Source organism: Aphelocoma coerulescens, chromosome 15, assembly GCF_041296385.1.
Source record: "Aphelocoma coerulescens isolate FSJ_1873_10779 chromosome 15, UR_Acoe_1.0, whole genome shotgun sequence".
NCBI classification, from domain to species: domain Eukaryota; kingdom Metazoa; phylum Chordata; class Aves; order Passeriformes; family Corvidae; genus Aphelocoma; species Aphelocoma coerulescens.
The window spans coordinates 4,384,416-4,407,323 of NC_091029.1; the positions used below are offsets into that span (position 1 = coordinate 4,384,416).

At 58.6% G+C, this 22,908-nt stretch overlaps 1 protein-coding gene across 1 annotated transcript; it reads left to right on the forward strand.

Moving 5' to 3' along the window:
- The first annotated feature begins 216 nt into the window (after window positions 1-216).
- Window positions 217-22,671, forward strand: ACACB (acetyl-CoA carboxylase beta). Its single transcript, XM_069030746.1, has 53 exons — window positions 217-428; window positions 808-1,223; window positions 1,916-2,042; window positions 2,434-2,572; window positions 2,783-2,892; window positions 3,055-3,136; window positions 3,538-3,636; window positions 3,905-4,014; window positions 4,271-4,381; window positions 4,535-4,744; window positions 5,060-5,230; window positions 5,469-5,630; window positions 5,812-5,975; window positions 6,542-6,692; window positions 6,772-6,875; window positions 7,469-7,550; window positions 8,115-8,260; window positions 8,339-8,489; window positions 8,621-8,755; window positions 9,176-9,322; window positions 9,423-9,611; window positions 9,933-10,033; window positions 10,113-10,201; window positions 10,299-10,423; window positions 10,760-10,873; window positions 10,956-11,069; window positions 11,413-11,502; window positions 11,596-11,714; window positions 11,930-12,067; window positions 12,483-12,582; window positions 12,675-12,782; window positions 12,962-13,018; window positions 13,561-13,602; window positions 13,680-13,895; window positions 13,979-14,134; window positions 14,425-14,628; window positions 15,148-15,303; window positions 15,554-15,676; window positions 15,982-16,251; window positions 16,569-16,666; window positions 16,811-16,931; window positions 17,104-17,214; window positions 17,710-17,853; window positions 17,934-18,054; window positions 18,200-18,296; window positions 18,462-18,558; window positions 18,766-18,901; window positions 19,193-19,370; window positions 19,537-19,649; window positions 20,150-20,304; window positions 20,468-20,638; window positions 21,196-21,332; window positions 21,455-22,671. Exons 2-53 carry the CDS (start codon window positions 817-819, stop codon window positions 21,579-21,581), a joined length of 7,125 nt encoding a protein of 2,374 aa, XP_068886847.1. The 5' UTR covers window positions 217-428; window positions 808-816; the 3' UTR covers window positions 21,582-22,671.
- The last annotated feature ends 237 nt before the right edge of the window (window positions 22,672-22,908 follow it).

Below are 22,908 nucleotides of genomic sequence, written 5' to 3' on the forward strand. Positions count from 1 at the left end.
CTTGGTGCTTTAACAGAGGGAGGGAGGGGGGCAGGCTCTGCTTCTTCAGTGGGTGGAAGTGGGAGTCCCTGTTCCCCTCAGGGAGCCAAACCCAGGAGCGTGTCCTTGTCCTTGTCCCCGTGACCAGGCACAGGGCCAGGGCACCTTTGTCCCCCAAGGATCGGGTGTCTCCCTCGCTCTTTCCACCCTCATCTCCAGCAGAAGTTTTCCAGACGCGTTAGCAGGGAAATATTTATGCTTGACGTGACCGTCACGTGCGAGACCCAACTGCAGCACCCGAGGGGGGGCCCGTGCTTCCCTCAGGGGCGGCCCTGGCACCGCCTGGGCTCCGGCCCGGGCAGGGGGAGGACACAGATGGACACAGGGAGTGACCGGTGACACCGCACTGACCGGGGAGCCCAGCCTGACCAGCGGGGCTGGCAGCCATGGTGAGGGCTGAGGGGAGGGTGAGGGGCTGAGGGGGCCCTGGCGCTTCTCCCTCACCCCCCATGCCCAGCTTTGACGGGGATAATCGACCGCACTTGTCGGGGTTTGTGGGGGGCCCGTTCAATGCCCCCTCCCCGCTGTGAGGGCCGGGCTGGGGGTCGCCATCCTGAGGGTGCTGTGAGGGCCGGGCAGGTGCGAGGCCGTGTCACCGCCCCCCCCCCGGCCCCCTCACGGAGCTCCGGCACCGGGCAGGGAAAACAGCTCCGGCTGAGGGCGGCTGGTACCGGGGGCTGCGCTGTTGGAGCTCTGGGGACGCTGTGGTTTCGGGGACGCTGTGGTTTCGGGGACGCAGCCGTGACCGCGGTTCTCCCTCTCCCCCAGGGCCCGTGAATGCTGCCTGCTGCGCTGCTGCTGCTGCTGCTCGCTGTGCTGCTGCTCGTTTGGGCCAAAATGTCCAGCTCTCGGTGCGAACAGGAGAAGGAGCCCGAGGAGAGCCCCGCGGGGCCGCCCTCCGCAGCCGGGCCCCCGGCGCGGCCGAGCTCCCCGGGCCCGCAGCCGCGGGCCGGGCGGGCGGGCGCGGAGCAGGAGCGGCTCGGCGTGTACAACCCCGCCGCGCTGCGCCGCCCGGCCCTCGCCAAGTTCGTGCTGGGCTCCTTCGACGACAACTCCTCCGATGACGAGCTGATGGCCACGGCCTTCAGGGTGGGCCGGAGGCGCAGCAGCCTGGCCGGGGTGGGGGGCACCGTCCCCGAGCCCTCCGCGGTGAGCGCCGTTCTGGAGCCCAGCGCCGGCATCAGGTAAGGATGGCAGCCCCCAGGGGCGGGAGCGTGGCCGGGAAGGGATGTCCCAGTTCGGGAGGGTGGGTGCTTGTGGTGGATGCATTGCTGTTGGTAAAACTGGGGGGCACGTGTGCTGGTGCTCTTCGGAACCCCAAGGTGATGCCCCCAACCCCACTCCCTTTGCGGGGAGAGCCAGTGTCTTTGGCTGTGTGACAGCAGTGCCACCTGCATGACTGTGGCAAGGACCAGGGCAGCGGGGCCCCCCCCCCCCCCCAAATCTCTAGTTTGGATGTGGGGCAGCTCACTCCCTGCTGGCTGCACCGAGCAACTCCCATGGGAGCGCAGCTGACATCCAGCAGAAACAAATGGAAGCCAAATCCCCCTGCCTGCCTCCTCTGGCTGCTCTGCTGCAGCTAAAAATAACAAACCTTTGGCCGCAGGGACGTGTTGTGACACTTGACAGCCCAACAGTGGCTCTTGCCACGCTGGGTTTGGGGTGGTGCTGCCAGCAGTATCCCTGCTGCTCCTCCATGCTTCCACAAATAAGGAATTTCCTTATGTCCTGCCTGAGTCACATTGTAGACGTGGTTGGTGACCTTTGCAGGCCAGGCTTTGTAGGGGGTTTGGGGCTGGGGGAGGGCTCACTGGAGTGGCTCTGGGCTCTCTGGGGTGGCCCTGGGCTCAGTGTCAGCCACCACATCCCACCACAGGCCCAGCATGTCAGGGCCGCACCTGGCAAAGAGGAGCCACAGGAAGATGGACCTGCAGCGGGATTTTTCTGTCGCCTCCCCAGCTGAGTTTGTCACCCGCTTCGGGGGGAACCGTGTCATCGAGAAGGTCTGTCCCCACACGTCCCTACTTGTGCCTGGGTAGAGGGTCACTGCTTTTCACAGGGACACCTTTGGGCACTGCCTGAATGTCCTGTGTCCGCCGGGCTCAGAGCAATGGCAGCCCAGAGCTCTTCATTCCATGGCTTCACTCGCTCTCATGGGCTGGGAGAGGGAACCCCATGCAGCAGCTTTGCACAAACGATGGCCAAAGTCCCATCCTTGGTTATCCCCAGTGCCAGACATCAGAGATGTTGAGGAGCCTCATGCTCCACCAGGATGTACAACCGGCTGTCGCGGAGCTCCTCATTAACACATCCCCCCTGCTTTGCTCCACACCCATCCCTTGGGGCAGCAAGGACAGGGTTCACCCTGCCACCCCCTTGTCCCTGTCCCCCCAGGTCCTCATTGCCAACAATGGCATTGCAGCAGTGAAGTGCATGCGCTCCATCCGCCGCTGGGCCTATGAGATGTTCCGCAACGAGCGCGCCATTCGCTTCGTGGTCATGGTCACCCCCGAGGACCTCAAGGCTAACGCGGGTAATTCCTGAGAATATCCCAAAAGGGAAGTTCCCTGCCTGGGGCTGAGGCAGAGTGGCCCTTTCCTGCACAGCCTGGAGTCACACACTTTCCTCCTGTGCAGCCAGATCCTGGAGGGAATATTTTTTCCCCGCTGCAGCCTCCTCAGGATGGAGGATTTGGGAAGGGGTGCCACTCAGGGCTCCCACTAGCCCCTGTGCTGTCTTGCAGAGTACATCAAGATGGCAGATCACTACGTGCCTGTCCCTGGAGGGACCAACAACAACAACTATGCCAACGTGGAGCTGATAGTGGACATTTCCAAACGGATCCCAGTCCAGGTAGGGCCCATTCGTGTGTCTCCCACCTCTGTCCCAAGGGAAGTTGCTGGGCAGAGGGGACACCCCAAAAGGGGTTGATGTCCCTGCATGCTGAGAAGCTGGGCACAGTGGGAGATGCCAGTGCAGGGATAATGCTCCCACTGCTGCTTCTCCTTGTGCCAGGCGGTGTGGGCTGGCTGGGGACATGCCTCGGAGAACCACAAGCTGCCAGAGCTGCTGCAGAAAAATGGGATAGCTTTCCTAGGTAAGGTCACGCTGCTTCTCTGTGCTGGGTGTTGGGCTGGAGTGTGCACTCACAGTCACTGCCAGGGACACTGCACTGGGAATGCCCCTTTGGTGCCTCTGGCATGCCCACCCCATGGAGTGGCAGTCCTCAGGCTGGGGCATTCCCAGGAATCCTGCTGTTTGCTGGGTTTTCCAACTGATGCAGTATTCACAGAGGAACATCAGGTGGGAGCAGACCTTGTGGGATTCCCAGCCTGAGCTCCCCTTGGAGAAGGGTTGAACTTCGTCCAGAGATGGGCAGTGGGTTTGGGGGGGTTCCCGCATACCCAATCCTTGCAGAAGGCTGGTGGGGTTGGCTCAGTGATGTGGGGATGGGCTGGTGATTTGGGCCCCCCTCAGCCCTTCTCTCCCTCTCTGAAGGTCCCCCCAGTGATGCCATGTGGGCGCTGGGGGACAAAGTCGCCTCCACCATTGTGGCACAGACTCTGGAGATCCCCACGCTGCCGTGGAGCGGGAGTGGTGAGTGCTTCCTCGCAGCCCCCACACCCTCCCTGCTCCCCCCTTCCCCTCCTCCTTGCCTCTCCTTCCCCCCAGAGCAAGCACCAGGATTGGGTCCTTGGCCCAGCTGGCCACACATATTGGGGACCCCACTGCAGCAGCTGGATTTTGGAGATGGGGTGCATGGAAACAAGGAAAATGATGGAATCCTCAGATCCCTGGGCACACCCAGTGTGCCACCCTAGCTGGGCCACCCTGGTGGTGACCATAGCCCTGGCCACATCTGCAGGTCTGGTGGCCCAGTGGTCCGAGGAGGACCAGAAGCATCAGCAGGCCATCAGCATCCCCCTGGAGACGTACGCGCAGGGCTGCGTGAGGGACGTGGAGGAAGGCCTGGAGGTAAAGCCGAGCCTGTAGGCAGCTGCTTATCTCTTGCCCAGCATGATTCCTCCTCAGAACCTGCCTGCCCTGGCCCTTCTGGCCTCCCAGCACATGTCACAGTGACGCAAGGCTGTGGCAGCAGCAGTTTGTCCCTCTGCTGGAGGGATGTCACTCAGGATAATCCTGCTCAGGGATGCCTGCAGCTGTGTGGGCTGTCAGGGTGGTGGGCTGGGGTCCAAAACACTGCAGTCACCCCAGCCCTTGACCCTCTCAGGTGGCCACGAGGATCGGCTACCCCCTGATGATCAAGGCAGCAGAAGGTGGCGGGGGCAAAGGCATCCGAAAAGTGGAGGCAGCAGAGGAATTTAGCGCCTGCTTCCGGCAGGTGAGAGGTGCTTGGAACCCCCATCCCTGTCCCCATCCCAGCAGGATCCTGCTCCCACCTGGAGCACCTTCCACTTCCTTCCGGAACTCCGTCTCCATCCTGGGATGAATTTTGGGGCGTGATGCCAAAGCACGACCCTCTCCCCCGCTGCAGGTGCAGGCAGAGGCGCCCGGATCCCCCATTTTCCTGATGCAGCTGGCGCAGCACGCGCGGCACCTGGAGGTGCAGGTCCTGGCAGATGAGTACGGCAACGCCATCTCCCTCTTCAGCCGCGACTGCTCCATCCAGCGCCGCCACCAGAAGATCATCGAGGAGGCGCCGGCCACCATCGCTGCCCCCACCGTCACCGAGGTGATGGAGAAGGTGGGTGGCCTGGTCTTGGGGCAGCACCAGGTTTTAGTGGGAAACTGGGCTGGGTTTATTGGGGTTTTAAAGAAGGGACCCCTGAGCTGAGCAGGACTCTGTGTCCAGGGTGGTTGGGTACAGGAACAACCTCCCCAGGGAAGTGGTCACAGCCCTAAGCCTGCAAGAGTCCAGAGAGCATTTGGACTCTCAGGCACATGGTGGGGTTTTTGGAGTGTCCTCTGCACAACCAGGAGTTGGGTGATGATCCAGCAGGTCCCTTCCAAGCCAGGATGCCCCACGATTCCATGATGCAGGGGTTTCCCTCTCCCACAGTGTGCCGTCCGCCTGGCCCAGATGGTTGGGTACGTCAGTGCAGGCACCGTTGAGTATCTGTACGGGGAGGATGGGAGCTTCCACTTCCTGGAGCTGAACCCCCGGCTGCAGGTGGAGCACCCGTGCACGGAGATGGTGGCGGACGTGAACCTCCCGGCTGCCCAGCTGCAGGTACCTGCACACACACACACAGGTCACTCCAAGGGTGTTAGAGAAGGCAGTTTGGGGATTTAGGGAGGAGCACTGGGCTGGAACCTGGCAGAGGGAAGCTGCCCCATATCCCATCGTGGAGGGTGCAGGTGAAAGCAGTGTGGCAGCTTTCCTTCTCCTCTGGCTTCCTGCTGGGAACTCTCCATTCAGACTCTCTGTCAGTGTCTCCCTGGCAGCTCAGTTCTTGTCTCTCCTGCAGATTGCAATGGGCATCCCCTTGCACAGGATAAAAGACATCCGGGTGCTGTATGGGGAGAGCCCCTGGGGGGACACCCCCATCTCCTTCCACAGCCCCTCCAACCCCCCCGTGCCCAGGGGCCACGTCATCGCTGCCCGGATCACCAGCGAGAACCCCGAGGAGGTGAGCTGGGGGTCGGGGTGGGGACAAGGGGACTCTGCCACCTGTGGGGTTGATCTGGGCATGGTCCTCCCCAGCCAGACAATGTTCATGGGATCAGTGCCATCCATGGGGGTTCCCCTTCCCTGTCTCATTGCACGAGTCTCAATCCTGGTTCCTCCATCTCTGCTCTGTCTTGGCTCAGGGTTTCAAGCCCAGCTCGGGGACGGTGCAGGAGCTGAACTTCCGCAGCAGCAAGAACGTCTGGGGGTACTTCAGTGTGGCAGCAGCCGGGGGGCTGCACGAATTTGCCGATTCCCAGTTTGGGCACTGCTTCTCATGGGGAGAGAACAGGGAGGAGGCCATCTCGTGAGTGTGATGGGATGAGTTGGAGGGTGGGTGTCCTTGGGAGGAGGCACAATTGGTGTGAGCTGGGAAAAGTGTTCTTATCCAACAGGGCCAGAACGGTGCTGCTGTGCTCAGCACCTGGCTGGCTGGCCAAAGCCAGAATTTTTTGGACTGTGGTGGTGCTACGGCCCCAGTTCATCCAGCTGATCCTCCAGGAGATGTTGTAGTGATCTGCTGAGCATTGCTTAAAGCCTGTGAGCAGCAGTGTCCATTCAGGAACTGAGCAGCAGTTTCATTCAGGGCTGTTTCATGGCCAGGTTGGATGGGGCTTGGAGTAACCTGGTCTAGTGGAAGGTGTCCCTGCCCATGGCAGGGGGTGGAACAAGAGAATTTTTAAGGTCCCTTCCAATCCAAACCATGCAGTGAAGCAGGTTGAGTGCCTTGAGCACCTCTCTGAAGGTGCTGGGGGCTCAGGAGCTCATCACCTCAGGAGCTCATCGCTCCAGGCCCTGAAGCTCCCGTATTCCCTCTGCTGAGAGCCAAGTGCCACCTTCTCAGTCATTAATGAAGGGCTTTGTCCCTAAAAGGAACATGGTGGTGGCCCTGAAGGAGCTGTCTATCCGTGGGGATTTCCGGACCACGGTGGAGTACCTGATCAAGCTGCTGGAGACGGAGAGCTTCCAGAACAACGAGATACACACGGGCTGGCTGGACCACCTGATCGCCGAGAAAGTGCAGGTGGGGGTGACCAGCTCCCAGGGTCACCATTCCCCTTCCTTGGGATAAGACCCAAACCTTGTTCTTTTTGCCCCCACAGGCAGAGAAGCCGGACACGATGCTGGGGGTTGTCTGTGGTGCCCTGAACGTGGCGGATGCTGCTTTCAGGACGTGCATGACTGACTTCCTGCACACGCTGGAGAGGTGTGGAGTGGGGGCTGCTCGGAGGGGGCTCGGTCATGGAGGGGGCACCTTCCACCAGATCAGGTTGCTCTGAGCCCAACCTGGCCTTGAGCACTTCCAGGATTGGGGAAGCCACAATGGAGACATGAGTGTTGCTCTTCTGGGACATCTTCCTTTCGTTTTTGCTTTGCAAATTTAGTGAGAGTAGTGCTGTGACAGGCAGGGACAGGGGTATCTGCTGTGGCTCACAGCTCTGGCTCCTCAGCTATCACTTAGTCTGGACATTAGGAAAGGCTTCCCATGGCTGGTAAAACAGCTTTCAAGGGGAAGTGGTTTGGCTGTACAGCTTGCTTTTGTTGTTCAATATCAAGGTTATTCCTCCAGCCTTGGAGGACGGCCGGGGCTCTCCCATGCACCTTATCTGAGTGTTTTCCCAGTGCCTGGCCTCCCTCCAGATCCGGCTGTGCATGGTGCTCACGTGGGTCACTTAAAGCTGACACTTGTCCCCTCTGGTCACCGTCATGCCCTCTGTCCAGGAGGGAGCACTGCTGACATCCCACATGCTTGGAGAGGCCGGGAATGCCGTGGGGCCTGATCCCTCCGCTGTGTTTCAGGGGCCAGGTGCTGCCAGCAGCCTCCCTGCTGAACATCGTTGATGTGGAGCTCATCTGTGAGGGTGTGAAGTACATTCTGCAGGTGAGGGCAGGGCCACGCTCCCCCCAAACCAGCCACAGCACTTCTCAAGGGGTCAGGGACGTGCTCCTGTCCTGAGGGAGAAAGGTGAAATAAATACAAGGTTGTCCTTTAAAAATGTGCAACATAAAAATGAGGTTAATAACCTCATAACCGTAACAACCTCGTTTTAACCTAACAGACATTTCCATACACCCTGTTGCCCTGAGTTTATTAAGGGACCTCCTTTTCTTGCTTTTAAACCCAATTAGTTGGACTTCATGCAAAACTCCCTACTCACAATGAAAGTAGCAGGTGAGCCATGTGTTGCACCAGCTCTGGGCTGGGAGTTGAGTTAAACCAGCTCTGGGCTGTGTGTTAAACCAGTTCCGGGCTGGGAGTTAAACCAGCTCTGGACTGAGTTGAACAGCTCCTCGGTGCAGCCTGAGGTTGTGCCTCCTGCCCTCCCAGCCCAGCCCCATCCTGTGGCAGCAGCTGTTGCCCTGAGCATGGGGAGGTGTCCCCCCAGCCCCAGCCTCGCTGTTGAGTGTGTTTCGGGGCTGCACTGAGGGTGTCCCCTGCCCGCAGGTCGCCCGCCAGTCGCTGACCACGTACGTGGTCATCATGAACCGCACGCACATCGAGATCGACGTGCACCGGCTCAACGACGGCGGGCTGCTGCTCTCCTACGACGGCTGCAGCTACACCACCTACATGAAGGAGGAGATCGACAGGTACCCCCTGCCAGGGCCCCCATTCTCCCTCCCCGATGGCCAGCAGCCCGGCTGGTGACACCTTTCCCTCTCCCGTAGGTACCGGATCACCATCGGCAACAAAACGTGCACCTTCGAGAAGGAGAAGGACCCGACGGTGCTGCGCTCGCCCTCCGCGGGGAAGCTGCTGCAGTACCTGGTGGAGGACGGCGGCCACGTGGACGAGGGGAAGGTTTTTGCGGAGATCGAGGTGAGCTTTGCAGAAGATCTGGAGAAGCAACATTCGGCAAAGACGGAACCCCGCAGCGCTGCCGTGATGCTCGTGGGATGTGCAGCCCGCGGGTGCTGCTGGCTCGGTGACGGTGTCCCCGTCCTCCCCAGGTGATGAAGATCATCATGACGCTGGCGGTGGAGGAGGCGGGGCGGCTGCGCTACATCAAGCGGCCGGGAGCGCTGCTAGAGGCCGGCTGTGTCATCGCCCGCCTCCAGCTCGATGATCCCTCCAAAGTGAAGCCTGTGAGTCTGCTGGGGGGGTGCTACGTTGCTGTCATCTCCTACCCGCTCCCGGTCGGCATCCTGGGAATGCTCCCTAGGGGACAAAACAGAGGAGGTGCCCTGATGGGGCATCACAGTGATGATCATGCCATGTCTTTGGGCTCTGCTGGGGCTCAGGTGCTGCTCCACAGGGATTGCTCTGCTTCCTCGGTGTGGCAGGGGCTCACATGCACTAAAAATGTGCATTTATAGCACTAAAATCCCCAGTTTTTCTGCATTCTTTTCATGATGGACGCTGGCACATCCACAATGCCGAATGTCAGGTGCTTCCTCTCTATCTAACCCAAAGCAGGGGTTGTGCTGGTTCCTTTGGGGCAGCTGCAGCTCTCAGGAGCCCTGTCAGCAAGGCCAGTTCAGCCCACCTCCCTCTGCCCTCTCCAGGCACAGCCTTTCACAGGGGAACTCCCAGCCCAGCAGACCCTCCCCATCACTGGTGAGAAGCAACACCAGGTTCTCCGCAACGTGCTGGACAACCTGACCAACGTCATGAATGGCTACTGCCTGCCCGAGCCCTACTTCAAGACCAAGGTGGGTGCCGGGCTGTCTCACCCAGTTGCCACACGTTTGCCACCAGGGCAAGTCCGGCAGCACCAGTGGGAATGGGCAGCGCCACCTCCTGCTCCCACAGGTGAAGGAATGGGTGGCACAGCTGATGAAGACCCTGCGGGACCCTGCCCTGCCCCTGCTGGAGCTGCAGGAGATCATGACGAGCATTTCGGGAAGAATCCCGCTGGCCGTGGAGAAGTCCATCCGGAAGGTGATGGCACAGTACGCCAGCAACATCACCTCAGTGCTCTGCCGCTTCCCCAGCCAGCAGGTGAGTGGCAAAAGGGGCTCACTTCCTCTTAACTGGAGCCAGTTGGGAGCTCCTGCCTGAATTTGTGCTGCCAGGGTTTTATAACAAATTAAATGAGTGAGGGAAATCTGTGGGGGTTCGTATTTTCTACACGTGTTTGGTTTTATTTGTGTATTTGCATTTATTTGTGTGTTTCTTTTTATATTCATTTGTCACTTTGCGTTTTTCATTTTGGGGGGAAAAAAAAACACACAGAGAAAGGTTCTGCATGGAGTAAGGAAAGGGGGAGCTGGCAGCCTCATGCCCCTGAGCCACCCCAGACCCTGTCCCCTCTCCCCACAGATCGCCAACGTGCTGGACACCCACGCGGCCACGCTGCAGAGGAAGGCTGAGCGGGAGGTCTTCTTCATGAACACACAGAGCCTGGTGCAGCTGGTGCAGAGGTGAGCCCTGTGCTGTCTGTGACCCTCCTGTCCCCCCATGGCCACCTCCTCTCAGCTCAGTGGGCTCTTTGCTCCCCAGGTACCGCAGCGGCATCCGGGGCTACATGAAGGCAGTGGTGCTGGACCTGCTCAGGCGCTACTTGCAAGTGGAGACACAGTTCCAGCATGGTGAGGTCTTGGGGCTCTCTGGGGAAACTACAGGGCTCTCTGGGGGCTGCAGGGCTCTCTGGAGGAGCTGCAGGTCTCACCAAGTCCTGCCCCACAGCTCACTATGACAAGTGTGTCATCAGCCTGCGGGAGCAGTGCAAACCCAACATGACGCCCGTGCTGGAGAGCATCTTCTCCCATGCCCAGGTGGCCAAGAAGAACCAGCTGGTGATCATGTTAATTGTGAGTAAAGCCCATGCCTGAGACTCCAGGAGCAAAGGCTGGTGGCAGGGAGGAGCCGAGGCAGCTCTGCATTGCTTGAAGTGTCCATTCCTGCCTCGTTATCCCTTTATTTTAATTATCTCCCCTCTGTGGTGTTGTGTGATTATACGTGGGTCAAAGAGAGCCCATTTTAGTGCCTTGGGCCATTGGCTGCATGGGGCTGGGGTGCAGGATGAAGCCATCCCCTGTGGGACTGGGATGCAGGATGAAGCCGTTCCATGTGGAGCTGGGGTTTGGGATGAAGCCATCCCGCACAGCGAGGAGCCTGAGCTGAGCCATGGTGGTATGACATTGCAGGACCAGCTGTGTGGCCGTGACCCCACGCTGACAGATGAGCTGACGACCATCCTCCATGAACTGACACAACTCAGCAAGACCGAGCACTCCAAAGTGGCGCTGAGAGCCCGGCAGGTCAGCCAGCACGATGTGGTGCCATCCCATTCCTGTCCCCATCCCTGTCCCCCACTCTCCCAGCTCCTCTCTGCCCTGGCAGGTGCTCATTGCCTCTCACATGCCCTCCTACGAGCTGCGGCACAACCAGGTTGAGTCCATCTTCATCTCTGCTATCGACATGTACGGACACGAGTACTGCCCTGAGAACCTGAAGGTTGGGAATTGTGTGTTTTTCCAGAGGGAGTTTGGGTGGCTTCGGGGAGGGATTCTGGCTGCAAGTGGTTTAGTCTTAAAAATAGCTAAAAAGCACTCAAAGCCTTTCTGCAGTGGCTGTGTGGAGCAGAGGAGGGGTTGCACCCCAGTGCTGCCAGTCCCCATCCGTTGCTCCACACTCTGGCAGGGAACAGACATATGGATTCATGTCTGGCTCTAGTGGTGTCCCCATGGTGGGCTGGGTGTTCCAGGGCACCCTAGTGAGTTCCACATTGAGGGACCCCCTGAATAGGGCAGGGAGGTCTCACTTCATCCTTGCCCTAAATTTTGCTTTCTTCCCGCAGAAACTGATCCTGTCAGAAACCTCCATTTTTGATGTACTTCCTGTGTTCTTCTACCACACCAACGAGGTGGTGCGCATGGCAGCGCTGGAGGTGAGGGCTGGGGGGCACAGAGAGGGCCTGAGGGTGGCATGGGGGGCCCAGGGGTGGCAGGGCCACGGCGGTACCTCCTGTGTCCCCTCGCAGGTGTACGTGCGGCGGGGGTACATCGCCTACGAGCTGAACAGCCTGCAGCACCAGCAGCTCTCTGATGGCACCTGCCTCGTGGAGTTCAAGTTCATGCTGCCCTCCTCCCACCCCAACAGGTACAGGGGTTCCTCCCGCACACCTGTCCTGCTCCCCTGGACTTTCCACAAAGCTGGCGAGTTTGTATCATCCCTTCCATGCAAAGCGGGAGCTGCCACTGCACTGTCCCGTTGGCAGTGGAGCAGGATGAGCCCTCTCCGGGTCAGGGTCCCCTGTGGGAGATGTGGTCCCGCACGGTGCCTCCCCCACAGCTGACACTTGCTCCCCATGGCAGGATGTCAGTCCCTATCAGCATCTCCAACCCTGACCTGGCCCGGCACAGCACTGAGCTCTTCATGGACAGTGGCTTTTCCCCCACAAGCCAGCGGATGGGAGTCATGGTGGCCTTCAGCAGATTTGAGGACTTCACAAGGTGGGGGTGCAGGGACATGCCTGGCCAGTGTTTGTGTATTTTGGTTGCCACTGCAGTTGTTGGAGAGAAAAATGGGGTGGAAGAGTCACAGTTGGGGGCAGCTGGGCGGTGCTGGAGGCAGCTCCAGTTCCCACCACAGCTGCAGACTGGGTATTCTCAGTACAACACTTACCTTATGGGGACACCAGGTGGCTTTTGGGGACATGTAGAACCTGGGGCACAGGTTAAACCCCTCTGCCCACGAACACAGCAGGGCTCAGAGCTGCCTTTCAGGAGCTGTGGGTTTGCCGTGGGGCTGTTGTGCTGGTACCTGTGTCCCTGTCACACTGTCACAGTGGGTCCCTGGCACTGTCCCTTCAGGCAGAGGGTGGGCACAATGTGCTGGCCTGTGACCCCATCCCTGCTGTTTGGGCAGGAACTTCGATGAAGTGATCTCATGCTTCGCCAACTCTCCGTCGGACAGCAGGCTCCTCAGCGAGGCACAGGCCACCACCTACGATGAGGAGGATGCCAAGGTGGGCACGAAGTTGCTGCTGATACCCCCCAGGTGGTGCTGGGACAGCAGTGATGCTGCTGGCCAGGGTTGACTGTAGGGTTTTGTTGCCAGAACATCCGTGAGGAGCCAATCCACATCCTCAACATCGCACTCTGCTCAGCTGACCACATGGAAGACGAGAAGCTGGTGCCCATCTTCAGAGCCTTTGCCCAGTCCAAGGTCTGTCACTGGGGCTGGACCCTCTTTTTGTAAACCTTGCAAGCCAGAACACTGTACCCCAAGGCACTGCCTCCTCTCCATGCCGTGCACCCCAAATTGCTGCAGCTTGGGTTTTGTTTGCTGCCTTGGTGGAGATGTTTAAGCTCTCATGACTGGTGGCATCTTCTGTTTCCATGTAGAAAAATATCCTTGTTGAGTATGGTCTCCGGAGAATCACGTTCCTCATTGCCCAGCAGGTGAGTGCAACAGCCTCTGACATCTATAAATACCATCACCTGAGTGATGGATGGACCCACTGTGCTTCAGGAGCTGGGAATTAATTAGTGAGCCATTCAATGAGTCATTCATCTCCTGTATCATCCTTTATCCTGCTCATGTTTCCAGTAACATGGCTCCTGCAGAGCCACAGAAGCCATCACGGAGTAGAAGCCTAGAGTGGTTTGGGTGGGAAGGGACCTTAAAGTTCATCCCATTCCATTCCCTGCTAGTGGGTGGAACTCTGCACTATCCCAGGTTGCTCCAAGCCCCATTCAACCTGGCCTTGGACACTCCAGGGATGGGGCAGCCACAGCTTCTCTGGGCAGCCTGTGCCAGGGCCTCACCATGGTCACAGGGAGGAATTTCCTCCTAAAATCCAACCTAATCAATCCCTCCCCCAGCCCTTTTCCCTTTGCAGGAGAACAAAGCCTGCCAGGTTTTTTCTTTTTAATGGAGAATCAGAACAATCCTCCGCCGGCCAGGACTATTCATGTTGTCTTCTCTCTCCCTTTTGCCGCAGAGAGAATTCCCAAAGTTTTTCACATTCAGAGCCAGGGACGAGGTAAGATCCTGTGGGAGCAGTGGGAACGGTGCTGGCGTGGCACCAGCCCGGCCCTGGCTCACGGCTGTGCCTGGCAGTTCGCAGAGGATCGGATCTACCGGCACCTGGAGCCGGCGCTCGCCTTCCAGCTGGAGCTGAGCCGCATGCGCAACTTCGACCTGACGGCCATCCCCTGTGCCAACCACAAGATGCACCTGTACCTGGGGGCTGCCAGGGTGCAGGCGGGCGCCGAGACCACCGACTACCGCTTCTTCATCCGCGCCATCGTGCGCCACTCCGACCTCATCACCAAGGCAGGGTGGCACAGGGGCCCGCGGGGGCACAGTGAGGGTGCAGGGGTGGCCTGGCCCCTGCTGAGCCACCTGCTCCATCACAGGAGGCCTCCTTCGAGTACCTGCAGAACGAGGGCGAGCGGCTGCTCCTGGAGGCCATGGATGAGCTGGAGGTGGCCTTCAACAACACCATTGTGCGCACTGACTGCAACCACATCTTCCTCAACTTCGTGCCCACCGTCATCATGGACCCCTCCAAGGTGTGTTTCTTGGAGTTTCTTCTTGTGTTTCTTCCCCTGATGTGGAGATGGAGGTTTTGTTATCCCCTGTGCTCAGGACCACCCGCCACCATCTCTCCCTGTCCCCTGTGGAGAGGGTGGATATCAGCACCAGGCCCCAACCAGGAAGCATGGAGAGAGGGAAGGAGCTCACCCAAATCTGAAATGGCTCTTTGGGGTGGAGATGCAACAGGGCTGCTCCAGCCTTGGCATGGTGTGCTCAGTGTTGTCCCTGGGGCCACTGACCCAGCCGTGTGCCATCCCGTGCACAGATCGAGGAGTCGGTGCGCTCCATGGTGATGCGCTACGGCAGCCGCCTCTGGAAGCTGCGGGTGCTGCAGGCTGAGGTGAAGATCAACATCCGCCTGACACCCACTGCCACCGCCATCCCCATCCGCCTCTTCCTCACCAATGAGTCTGGATATTACCTGGACATCAGCCTCTACAAGGAAGTGAGGGACGCCGGCAGTGGCAGCGTGAGTAACCCCGGTGGTGACTGCAGGAACCTAACCGCGGCTGCCTGGGTGATGCTGGGCTCCATCAGAGCTCTGGGGGGGGACTTCTGCAAAACTCCTTGTGGACCTGCAGTGCTGGTCTGCCCAGAGCCCCCAGACTTCCAACAGCATTCCCACAGCTGGATTGGTTTCATTCCTATCTGTCTACATCCAGCTGGGTTCCTTGGAGTGGTGCTTTGTTCAAAATGTGTTGAGCTCCATCCAGTTGGATTCCTCAGTGTTGCTCCAAAATGTGTTGAGCTTCATTCAGTTGGGTTCCTTGGGGTGATGCTGGTGTGGAGCTGGGCAGTTCTGAGTGCTGAAGGTGAAGGTCACTGTTAGGGTGTCACAGGTACTGGCAGTGCAGTAGTGTGACAGTCCCCTCAATAGCAAAACAATGGGTGGAAAATCACCTTGGCCAAGCAAGGGTCAGCAGTGCTCCAGCAGAAGAGTCACCATGACATCCAGGGAAGGCAACCAACGCTCTGCTCTCCTCTCCAGATCATGTTCCAGTCGTATGGGGACAAGCAGGGGCCACAGCATGGGATGCTCATCAACACCCCCTACGTCACCAAGGACTTGCTTCAGGCCAAGCGGTTCCAGGCGCAGTCCTTGGGCACCACCTACGTGTACGACTTCCCGGAGATGATCAGGCAGGTGAGTCTGGCTGAGCTCCAAATCACTGTTTGCTCTTCATCCCCACCCTCCCCAAATATTCCCACCTGATGAAAAGGTCCCTTTCCTTGAGCTGTCAAATGAGAAAACAAAAAGAGCCCAAGCGCCAACACTTCTGGTTATGTGAAACATTTCTACACCAATTCCTAGCTCTTGAAATTCCTGAAACTAGATGGTCTTTAAGGTCTCTTCCAAGCCAAACCATACCAAGCCATGTGCTGTGTCTCCACAGGCTCTCTTCAAGCTGTGGGGCTCCTCGGACCTGTACCCCAAGGACATCCTGACCTTCACTGAGCTAGTCCTGGACTCGCAGGGGCACCTTGTGCAGATGAACAGGGTCCCTGGAGGGAACGAGGTAGCAGGGAGTGATTTGGAAATTGGGCAGGGGAAGCAGGTGGGAATGGCTGGTGGCTCCATCTGCCTGTGTTTAAAGCTTGGGAGATGCTCCTCAACCATTTTGTCTGTTGGTTAATGCCACCTGCAGCTCAGCCCCTGTGTCTCTTGGCCGTGGCACTCAGTGCTCTGGTCTAGCTGACAAGGTGGTGATTGGTCAAGAGTTAGACTCAATGATCTTGGAGGTTTTTTCCAACCTGTTGGATTCCATGATTCTGGGATTCTTGGGAGGATTCTGCCCTGTAACCTTGTGCTGTTTCGAGCCAGGTGGGGATGGTTGCTTTCAAAATGAAGCTGAAGACCCCCGAGTACCCCAAAGGCCGGGATATTGTGCTCATTTGCAACGACATCACGCACAAGATCGGCTCCTTTGGGCCTGAGGAGGACCTGGTGTTCCTGAGGGCCTCGGAGCTGGCGCGGGCCGAGGGCATCCCCCGCATCTACATCGCTGCCAACAGCGGCGCCCGCATCGGCTTCGCTGATGAGATCAAGCACATGTTCCAGGTGGCCTGGGTGGACCCAGCTGAGCCCTACAAGGTGTGTGGGCACCTCCCCTCCTTCAGCACAGGGAACAACAGAGGGTTTACCTGGGGAAGGAATGACCAGAGCTAGACCGGGATGTCAAATTGTGGGTTTGGAGCAGGGGGTGAGGCCACACCTGCACCCAGCACGGTGGGGATGGTTCCTTTGGCTTCTCCCAGGTGGTGGAGGTGGCGGTGCCAGTGCTGGCATGGCTGCTCTGTCCAGCTCTGGTCCCTGAGCTGCTGCACAGCATGGTTTGGGAAAGGGCCATGTCCCACATGAGTATGTGTATGTGGGGCTCCACAACTCATCCTCCTGCTCTTTCTTTGCAGGGCTTCAGGTACCTGTACCTGACTCCCCAGGACTACACAAGGATCAGCACCATGAACTCGGTGCGCTGTGAGCACGTGGAGGAAGGCGGCGAGTCCAGGTGAGTCCCATATCCCGTGAGACACACGGAGATATCCCAAGCTCTGCCCTACACCCCACCAGGATGCAGCTCCCACCTCAGCATCCTGCCAGGCACATCATGCAGGTGAGTGCTTCCCACACCACGGCTCCACTTTCCCCACAGGTATGTCCTCCTGGACATCATTGGGAAGGACAACGGATTTGGGGTGGAAAACCTGAGAGCTGCTGGTACCATTGCTGGGGAATCCTCCCGTGCCTATGATGAAATAGTGACCATCAGCATGGTACAGCTGCTCCCCTTCCCCTCTCTGCTGCTCCCCTCTCTCCTGCTGGCTGTTAATGTCACCCTAGGAGGGATAATGGGCTGCAACAAGGAGGCTGAGCCCATCAGAGCAGCCTTCTCCAGGTGCTCATGGTCTGTGCTGTGACCCCACGTGTCCCTGTGTGTGTGCCCAGGTGACCTGTCGTGCCATCGGGATCGGTGCCTACCTGGTGAGGCTGGGCCAGCGCGTCATCCAGGTGGAGAATTCCCACATCATCCTCACGGGTGTCACGGCTCTCAACAAGGTACCAAGCTCTGGCTGCATGTCCTCCATGGCACTGTCCTTCCCACCACTACCTGTGTGGGCTCCTTCCCTGCCCCATAGGTGGCAGCTCCCTGTGTATCATCTCATGGGACCTCTCTGGGGGAGCTGCAGCTGTGCTGGTCTCACTGAGCAGGGAGAGAATGACCCCACACAGCTTTTTGGTGTTGCTTTGGGGGCCAGGGAATTGCTCCTGGGGCAGGGTGGGATGGCAGAGGTGCCTTGGGACCCCTCCCCAGGGACAGGACCCATCTCTGGGTAGAAACCCATAGGTTTGAGCTGAATTGAAACTGGGTTCACTAAACCTGTGCAGTAAAGCAGGATCCTTTCACTTTAACATCAGCCTGGACAGAGGTGGAAATTCAGCCTCAGCCCAGAGGGAATGTGCCTGTGCAGAGGTTTGGGCTGACAAACAGAGCAAGGGAGCAGCTCCTGTGTCAGCAGAGCCCCATGCATTTCCCTTGGGAACTCTGTCTAGGTGCTGGGACGGGAGGTTTACACATCCAACAACCAGCTGGGAGGAGTGCAGATCATGCACAACAACGGCGTTTCCCATGTCACTGTCCCAGATGACTTTGAGGGGGTCTACACCATCCTGCAGTGGCTCTCATACATACCCAAGGTAGGAGGGTGCTGCAGGGTGGAGGTGGGGGGTGTCACCCATACCTGGCTGGTGACCTGCCCTCGGGGTCTCCCCTGCAGGATAACCAGAGCCCAGTGCCTGTCACTGCCATAAGTGACCCTGTTGAAAGAGAAATTGATTTTGTCCCTTCCAAAGTCCCCTATGACCCCAGGTGGATGCTGGCAGGGAGACCCCATCCAAGTAAGTGAGAACAACCCAAGGCCTCTGCAGCACTGCTCCCAAATGCATCTTGTAGGTGCAGAAGGTGCTCTTGGCTGTGGGTTGGTGCTCAAGAGCCCTTCAGTGCTCACCCTTGCACCATTCTATGTTCTCCTGTGCTCCACAGCTCTCAAGGAGACCTGGCAGAGCGGCTTCTTTGACCAGGGCAGCTTCATGGAGATCATGAAGCCGTGGGCTCAGACCGTTGTGGTTGGCAGAGCGAGGTACTGCCGGGAGCAGGGATGGAGCTGGGATCCTGCATGTGTGCCCACTCACCTCCAAGCCCTGGCTGTGGCACTGCTTTTGGGATGGTGGAGGGGGAGCAGCTCTCTGGTGGGGCTGGGGTGGGAGGGAGCTGGCCTTGCTGAGCCCACCCTGCCCTGCTGCAGGCTGGGAGGTCTCCCCGTGGGCGTCATCGCTGTCGAGACCCGCACCGTGGAGGTGACGATACCCGCCGACCCCGCCAACCTGGACTCGGAGGCAAAGGTGAGTGGGGTACAGCTGAGGCCAGGTGGCATCTGAGAGGAGGCTGGAGGGGAGGGAAGGGGAATAGCAGTGATCCTTGAGCACGTCTTGATTTTCCTTAATTCAGGTGAAATCAAGGATGCCGGGGTACTTTGTTTTCTTCCAGCTGTTTCACGCAGCATTCCAGGAAGAACTGGCACAGTCTCAGCTGCTCACTGTCTTTTCCAGATAATCCAGCAGGCTGGGCAGGTGTGGTTCCCAGACTCTGCTTTTAAAACAGCCCAGGCCATTCGGGATTTCAACCGGGAGCACCTCCCACTGATGATCTTTGCCAACTGGAGAGGCTTCTCCAGCGGCATGAAAGGTACCCGTGCTTGGGATGCCCAGATTCCCATGGTGTGACAAACCTCTGCCACCCCTGCCACCCCACGGGGTCCTGGGATGGCCCAGCCTACCAGGGTCTGCACCACTCTGGGATATGGGGTTGGGCTGGGGAGGCCATGGGGCATCGCAGTGCACAGGTCCCACGGGTTGGTGGCTTCCTGCTGGTTGATTTCGGGGTGCTTTGTGTCTCCAGTGGAGAAGGTGGCTTTGGGCAGCTGGGAGGAGGCTGGGCAGTTGGGACACCCAACCCCTGAGTCCCTTTGGCTTTCAGACATGTACGACCAGATGCTGAAGTTCGGCGCCTTCATCGTGGACAGCCTGCGGGACTTCCAGCAGCCCGTCCTGGTGTACATCCCCCCCCACGCGGAGCTGCGCGGCGGCTCCTGGGTGGTCATCGACTCCACCATCAACCCCCTGCACGTGGAGCTCTACGCCGACAAGGAGAGCAGGTCAGCATCCAGAACACCTCTGTGTGTCATCCAGAACACCTGTGGGTCATCCAAAACACCTGTGGGTCATCCAGAACACCTCTGTGTGTCAGCTGCCTGGACATCTCGCCCTAGAATTTATTCTCCCATGCAGACCAGTCCTTGCTTTACCAAATGTCCCTTCCAGGGGAGGCATTTTGGAGCCTGGAGGAACAGTGGAGATCAAGTTCAGAAAGAAGGATTTGGTGAAGACCATGAGAAGGATCGATACGGTCTATGCCAAGCTGGTGGAGCAGTTGGGTAAGGAAGGGAGTTTTGGGTTGTGGACATGGGTAATGTAAGTTAAACATGAGGCTCGAGCACTTCAGTGGCAACCACCAGGAGTCCTTTGGTGTCCCTCTGGAAAAATTCTTTGTGTCTTTTCTGTTGGTGGAGCTGAGAGGATGTGGTGGTGCTTTAGAACACCTGTATCTCCTGGGGGTTCTGTCAATGGCTTAAATGGGGCTGGGGTCTTCTCCCCTGCTTTGAGATGAAGGATGGCCGCGTTGAATTGGTTCCTGATGCACTGGGAGCTCCTTGCCCCTGTGTTACAACACAAAGTCCTTGCAAATGCCACCTCCCCTCTCCCGTGGCAGGCACTGAGCGTGGTGCGACCTCTTGGTGGCCATGGCCTCTGTGGCTCTGGTGTCAGTGTGCCAAGGAAAGAGCCGTGGCTCTGGGCGTGGTGGCCGACGTGGGAGCACAGAGGGGACCCCGTGGTGGCATCACCAGGGGGCTGCTCAGCCCGCTGTGTCCCACAGGGACCCCCGAGCTGTCGGAGGGGGAGCGCAGGGAGCTGGAGAAGCAGCTGAAGGCGCGGGAGGAGCTGCTGCTGCCCGTGTACCACCAGGTGGCCGTGCGCTTCGCTGACCTGCACGACACCCCGGGCCGCATGCAGGAGAAAGGGGTCATCACGGTGAGCCGGCAACAGGGGAGGGCTCTGAGGTGACAGACAAAGGCGGGGAGAAAATCCCCTTCCTGTGACATCCCTGCCCCGGGGCTGCTCTCCGCCCTCCATCCCGCCGGAGCTGGGAGCGAGCAGCCGCCGGCAAACCCGGGCTGTGCTCCGGTTTCCTCAGGACATCCTGGAGTGGAAGAGCGCCCGTTCCTTCCTCTACTGGCGGCTGCGGCGGCTGCTGCTGGAGGAGATGGTGAAGGGGGAGGTGCTGAAGGCCAACAGCGAGCTCAGCCACATCCACATCCAGTCCATGCTGCGGCGCTGGTTCATGGAGACGGAAGGAGCTGAAAAGGTACCTCCAGCCCCGGCTTCCTGAGGCACCTCCACAGCCAGGGCATCCCGAGGGATCTCACCTCGTTCTCCCATCATTCAGAGGTTTCAGTGGTGCCTCAGTGTGTCGTGGGAATGTGTGAGGATGGGCGGTGAAGCAGCCCTGAGCTGGGGCTGGCTCTTCAAATCAGGTGACCCCAGTTGGGTGCTGGTGCTCAGCGGTGGCAAAGTGGTCCCCAAATAATTATTTTCTGCCATGACGGGGCTTCCCAGGGCAAAAGTGGGGTCTTTAGCATTTGAGCTGCTCTCAAATGACACACACACTGCTGTGACTGCCTCAGGAAGTAGGACCTGCAAGAGAACGTTTTTACATTTTAAATGGTTTGCAAATGTTTCCTGAATTTCAGCTTGCAGATTGAACCTTTTACCCTGTGCCTGCAACATGGGAGAGTGTGCCGTGCCATAGGTGCAGGACTGGGAAGAAAAATCCCAATGCCTGCATTTGAGGCTCTAGGAGGAAGGGGGAGTTCAGGCTGTGCAGGCAGCAGGATCCCCTGCCCACGGTGCTGCTTTCCCCAGGGCTACCTCTGGGACAACAACCAGGTGGTGGTGGAGTGGCTGGAGAAGCACATGCAGCAGCAGGACAGCACCCAGTCGGCCATCAGGGAGAACATCAAGTACCTGAAGCGGGACTACATCCTCAAGCACATCCGGAGGTGAGTACCTGTGGGAGCTGGGATGAGAAGTGGCATGCTGATCCCTGGCGTGGGAACAGCAGGTGCTGGACACGAGGCAGTTCTCACTTGGGCCTCTCAGGAAATTGCCCTGTGCCTTGCAGCTTGCTCCAGGCCAACCCCGAGCTGACCATGGACTGCATCGTGCAGATGGCTCAGCACATCACCGGGCCACAGAAAGCCCAGGTCGCCCATCTCCTGTCCAGGGTGGACACTGATGATCCCTCCTGAGCTGGGCAATTGCCACGGGGTAGGAGAAGCACCAGGACATGACCAGACCTCACCTGCCCACCTGGTTCCTCAGCCCTTGAACTGAAGCCTTGGACTCTTGCTCATGTGCCTAAATAAAGGATGCCAGAGCTTGTATTTTAAGCCATGGAGATGGTCTTGCCATCCATACAGAGTCCCCTCTGGCACTGGGGGTGATGCCCAGAAGATGAACTTGTCTCGAGCCAAGCCTGGAATCTGGACCTGGTGCAGAACTTGGTTTTAAAAAGAATCTAAAATATTTTCCAGTTTTAGTTGCCAGCCCTGGCCTTGGTCTTTCAAACAAGCACCAGGTCAGACACGTCTCCCCAGACTGGACAGAGCTGGAGGCACAGACCCCTGGCCAGGGCTGGTGTCCGGCTGGCTGGGTTCAAGCTGACTAGGCACCAAGACCAGGAAATGAGAAGCAGCCTCCAAGTGATGCTTTGTAAACTGCAAGGAGCAATTTTTGTCATCCTTCTCCTTGCTGGGGGGCAAAGAGTGGATGTGACCATGAGCAGCTGACGGCCCAGGAAAGACCTAAGTGAGCTAATCTGGGAGCTGCTCCCGTGGGAATGTCCAAGGATCCATCAGAGTTTGACTGACCTGACTGTTCCTCTCGTCCATCTCGTGTCCTTTCTGGCTCCTGCAGAGCATGGAGTGGAAGGAGGACGGCTCCAGGTGCTCCTGCCCCAGTGACCTGGCTCCTCCTTGGAAGCAGCGGAGCCAGGGGGAGCTGTCACTTGCTGGGACCTGTACCCTGCTGCTCAGGTAGCCTTTAACCATCTTGGTCATGGAAGGGAAATTTGAAGTTTTCCAGTGCCTCTGGCTGTGCCATTTCCCCAGCACAGATTTACCTTGGGCTCAAAAGGAGGAGGTGGGATGGCCACGGAAGGTGGGAGACCTGGCTCGAGAGAGAAGGTGTTGGACACCTCCTGGGACTGAGCAGTGTCCCACAGGGCCTGTGGGAGGTCTCCCTGTCCTGGGGTGGGGATGGGAAGGGTCTTGTGAGTCGCTTCCTGGCTGGAAGGTGTCACTGCTGACAGGCAATAAAGTGAGCTCAGCTCCCAGGGAATTCCCTGACCTCTGTGTCTTCTGTCAGTGTCCTGAGCTGGGCCTGGTGCCTGTGGCCCTGGGCAGCCCCTTCCCTGTGGCACAAGACCTGTTTGGGGTGGGGCAGCTCCGAGCATCCCTCCTGCCAGCCCCTGTCCCCACTCCAGAGCTTTTCCAGGCATTTCAGAGGGTTCCAAGAACAGAGTGACACGGTGGAGGAAGAACTCTTAGAGTAAATAAATACCTGTAAACTCTTGCT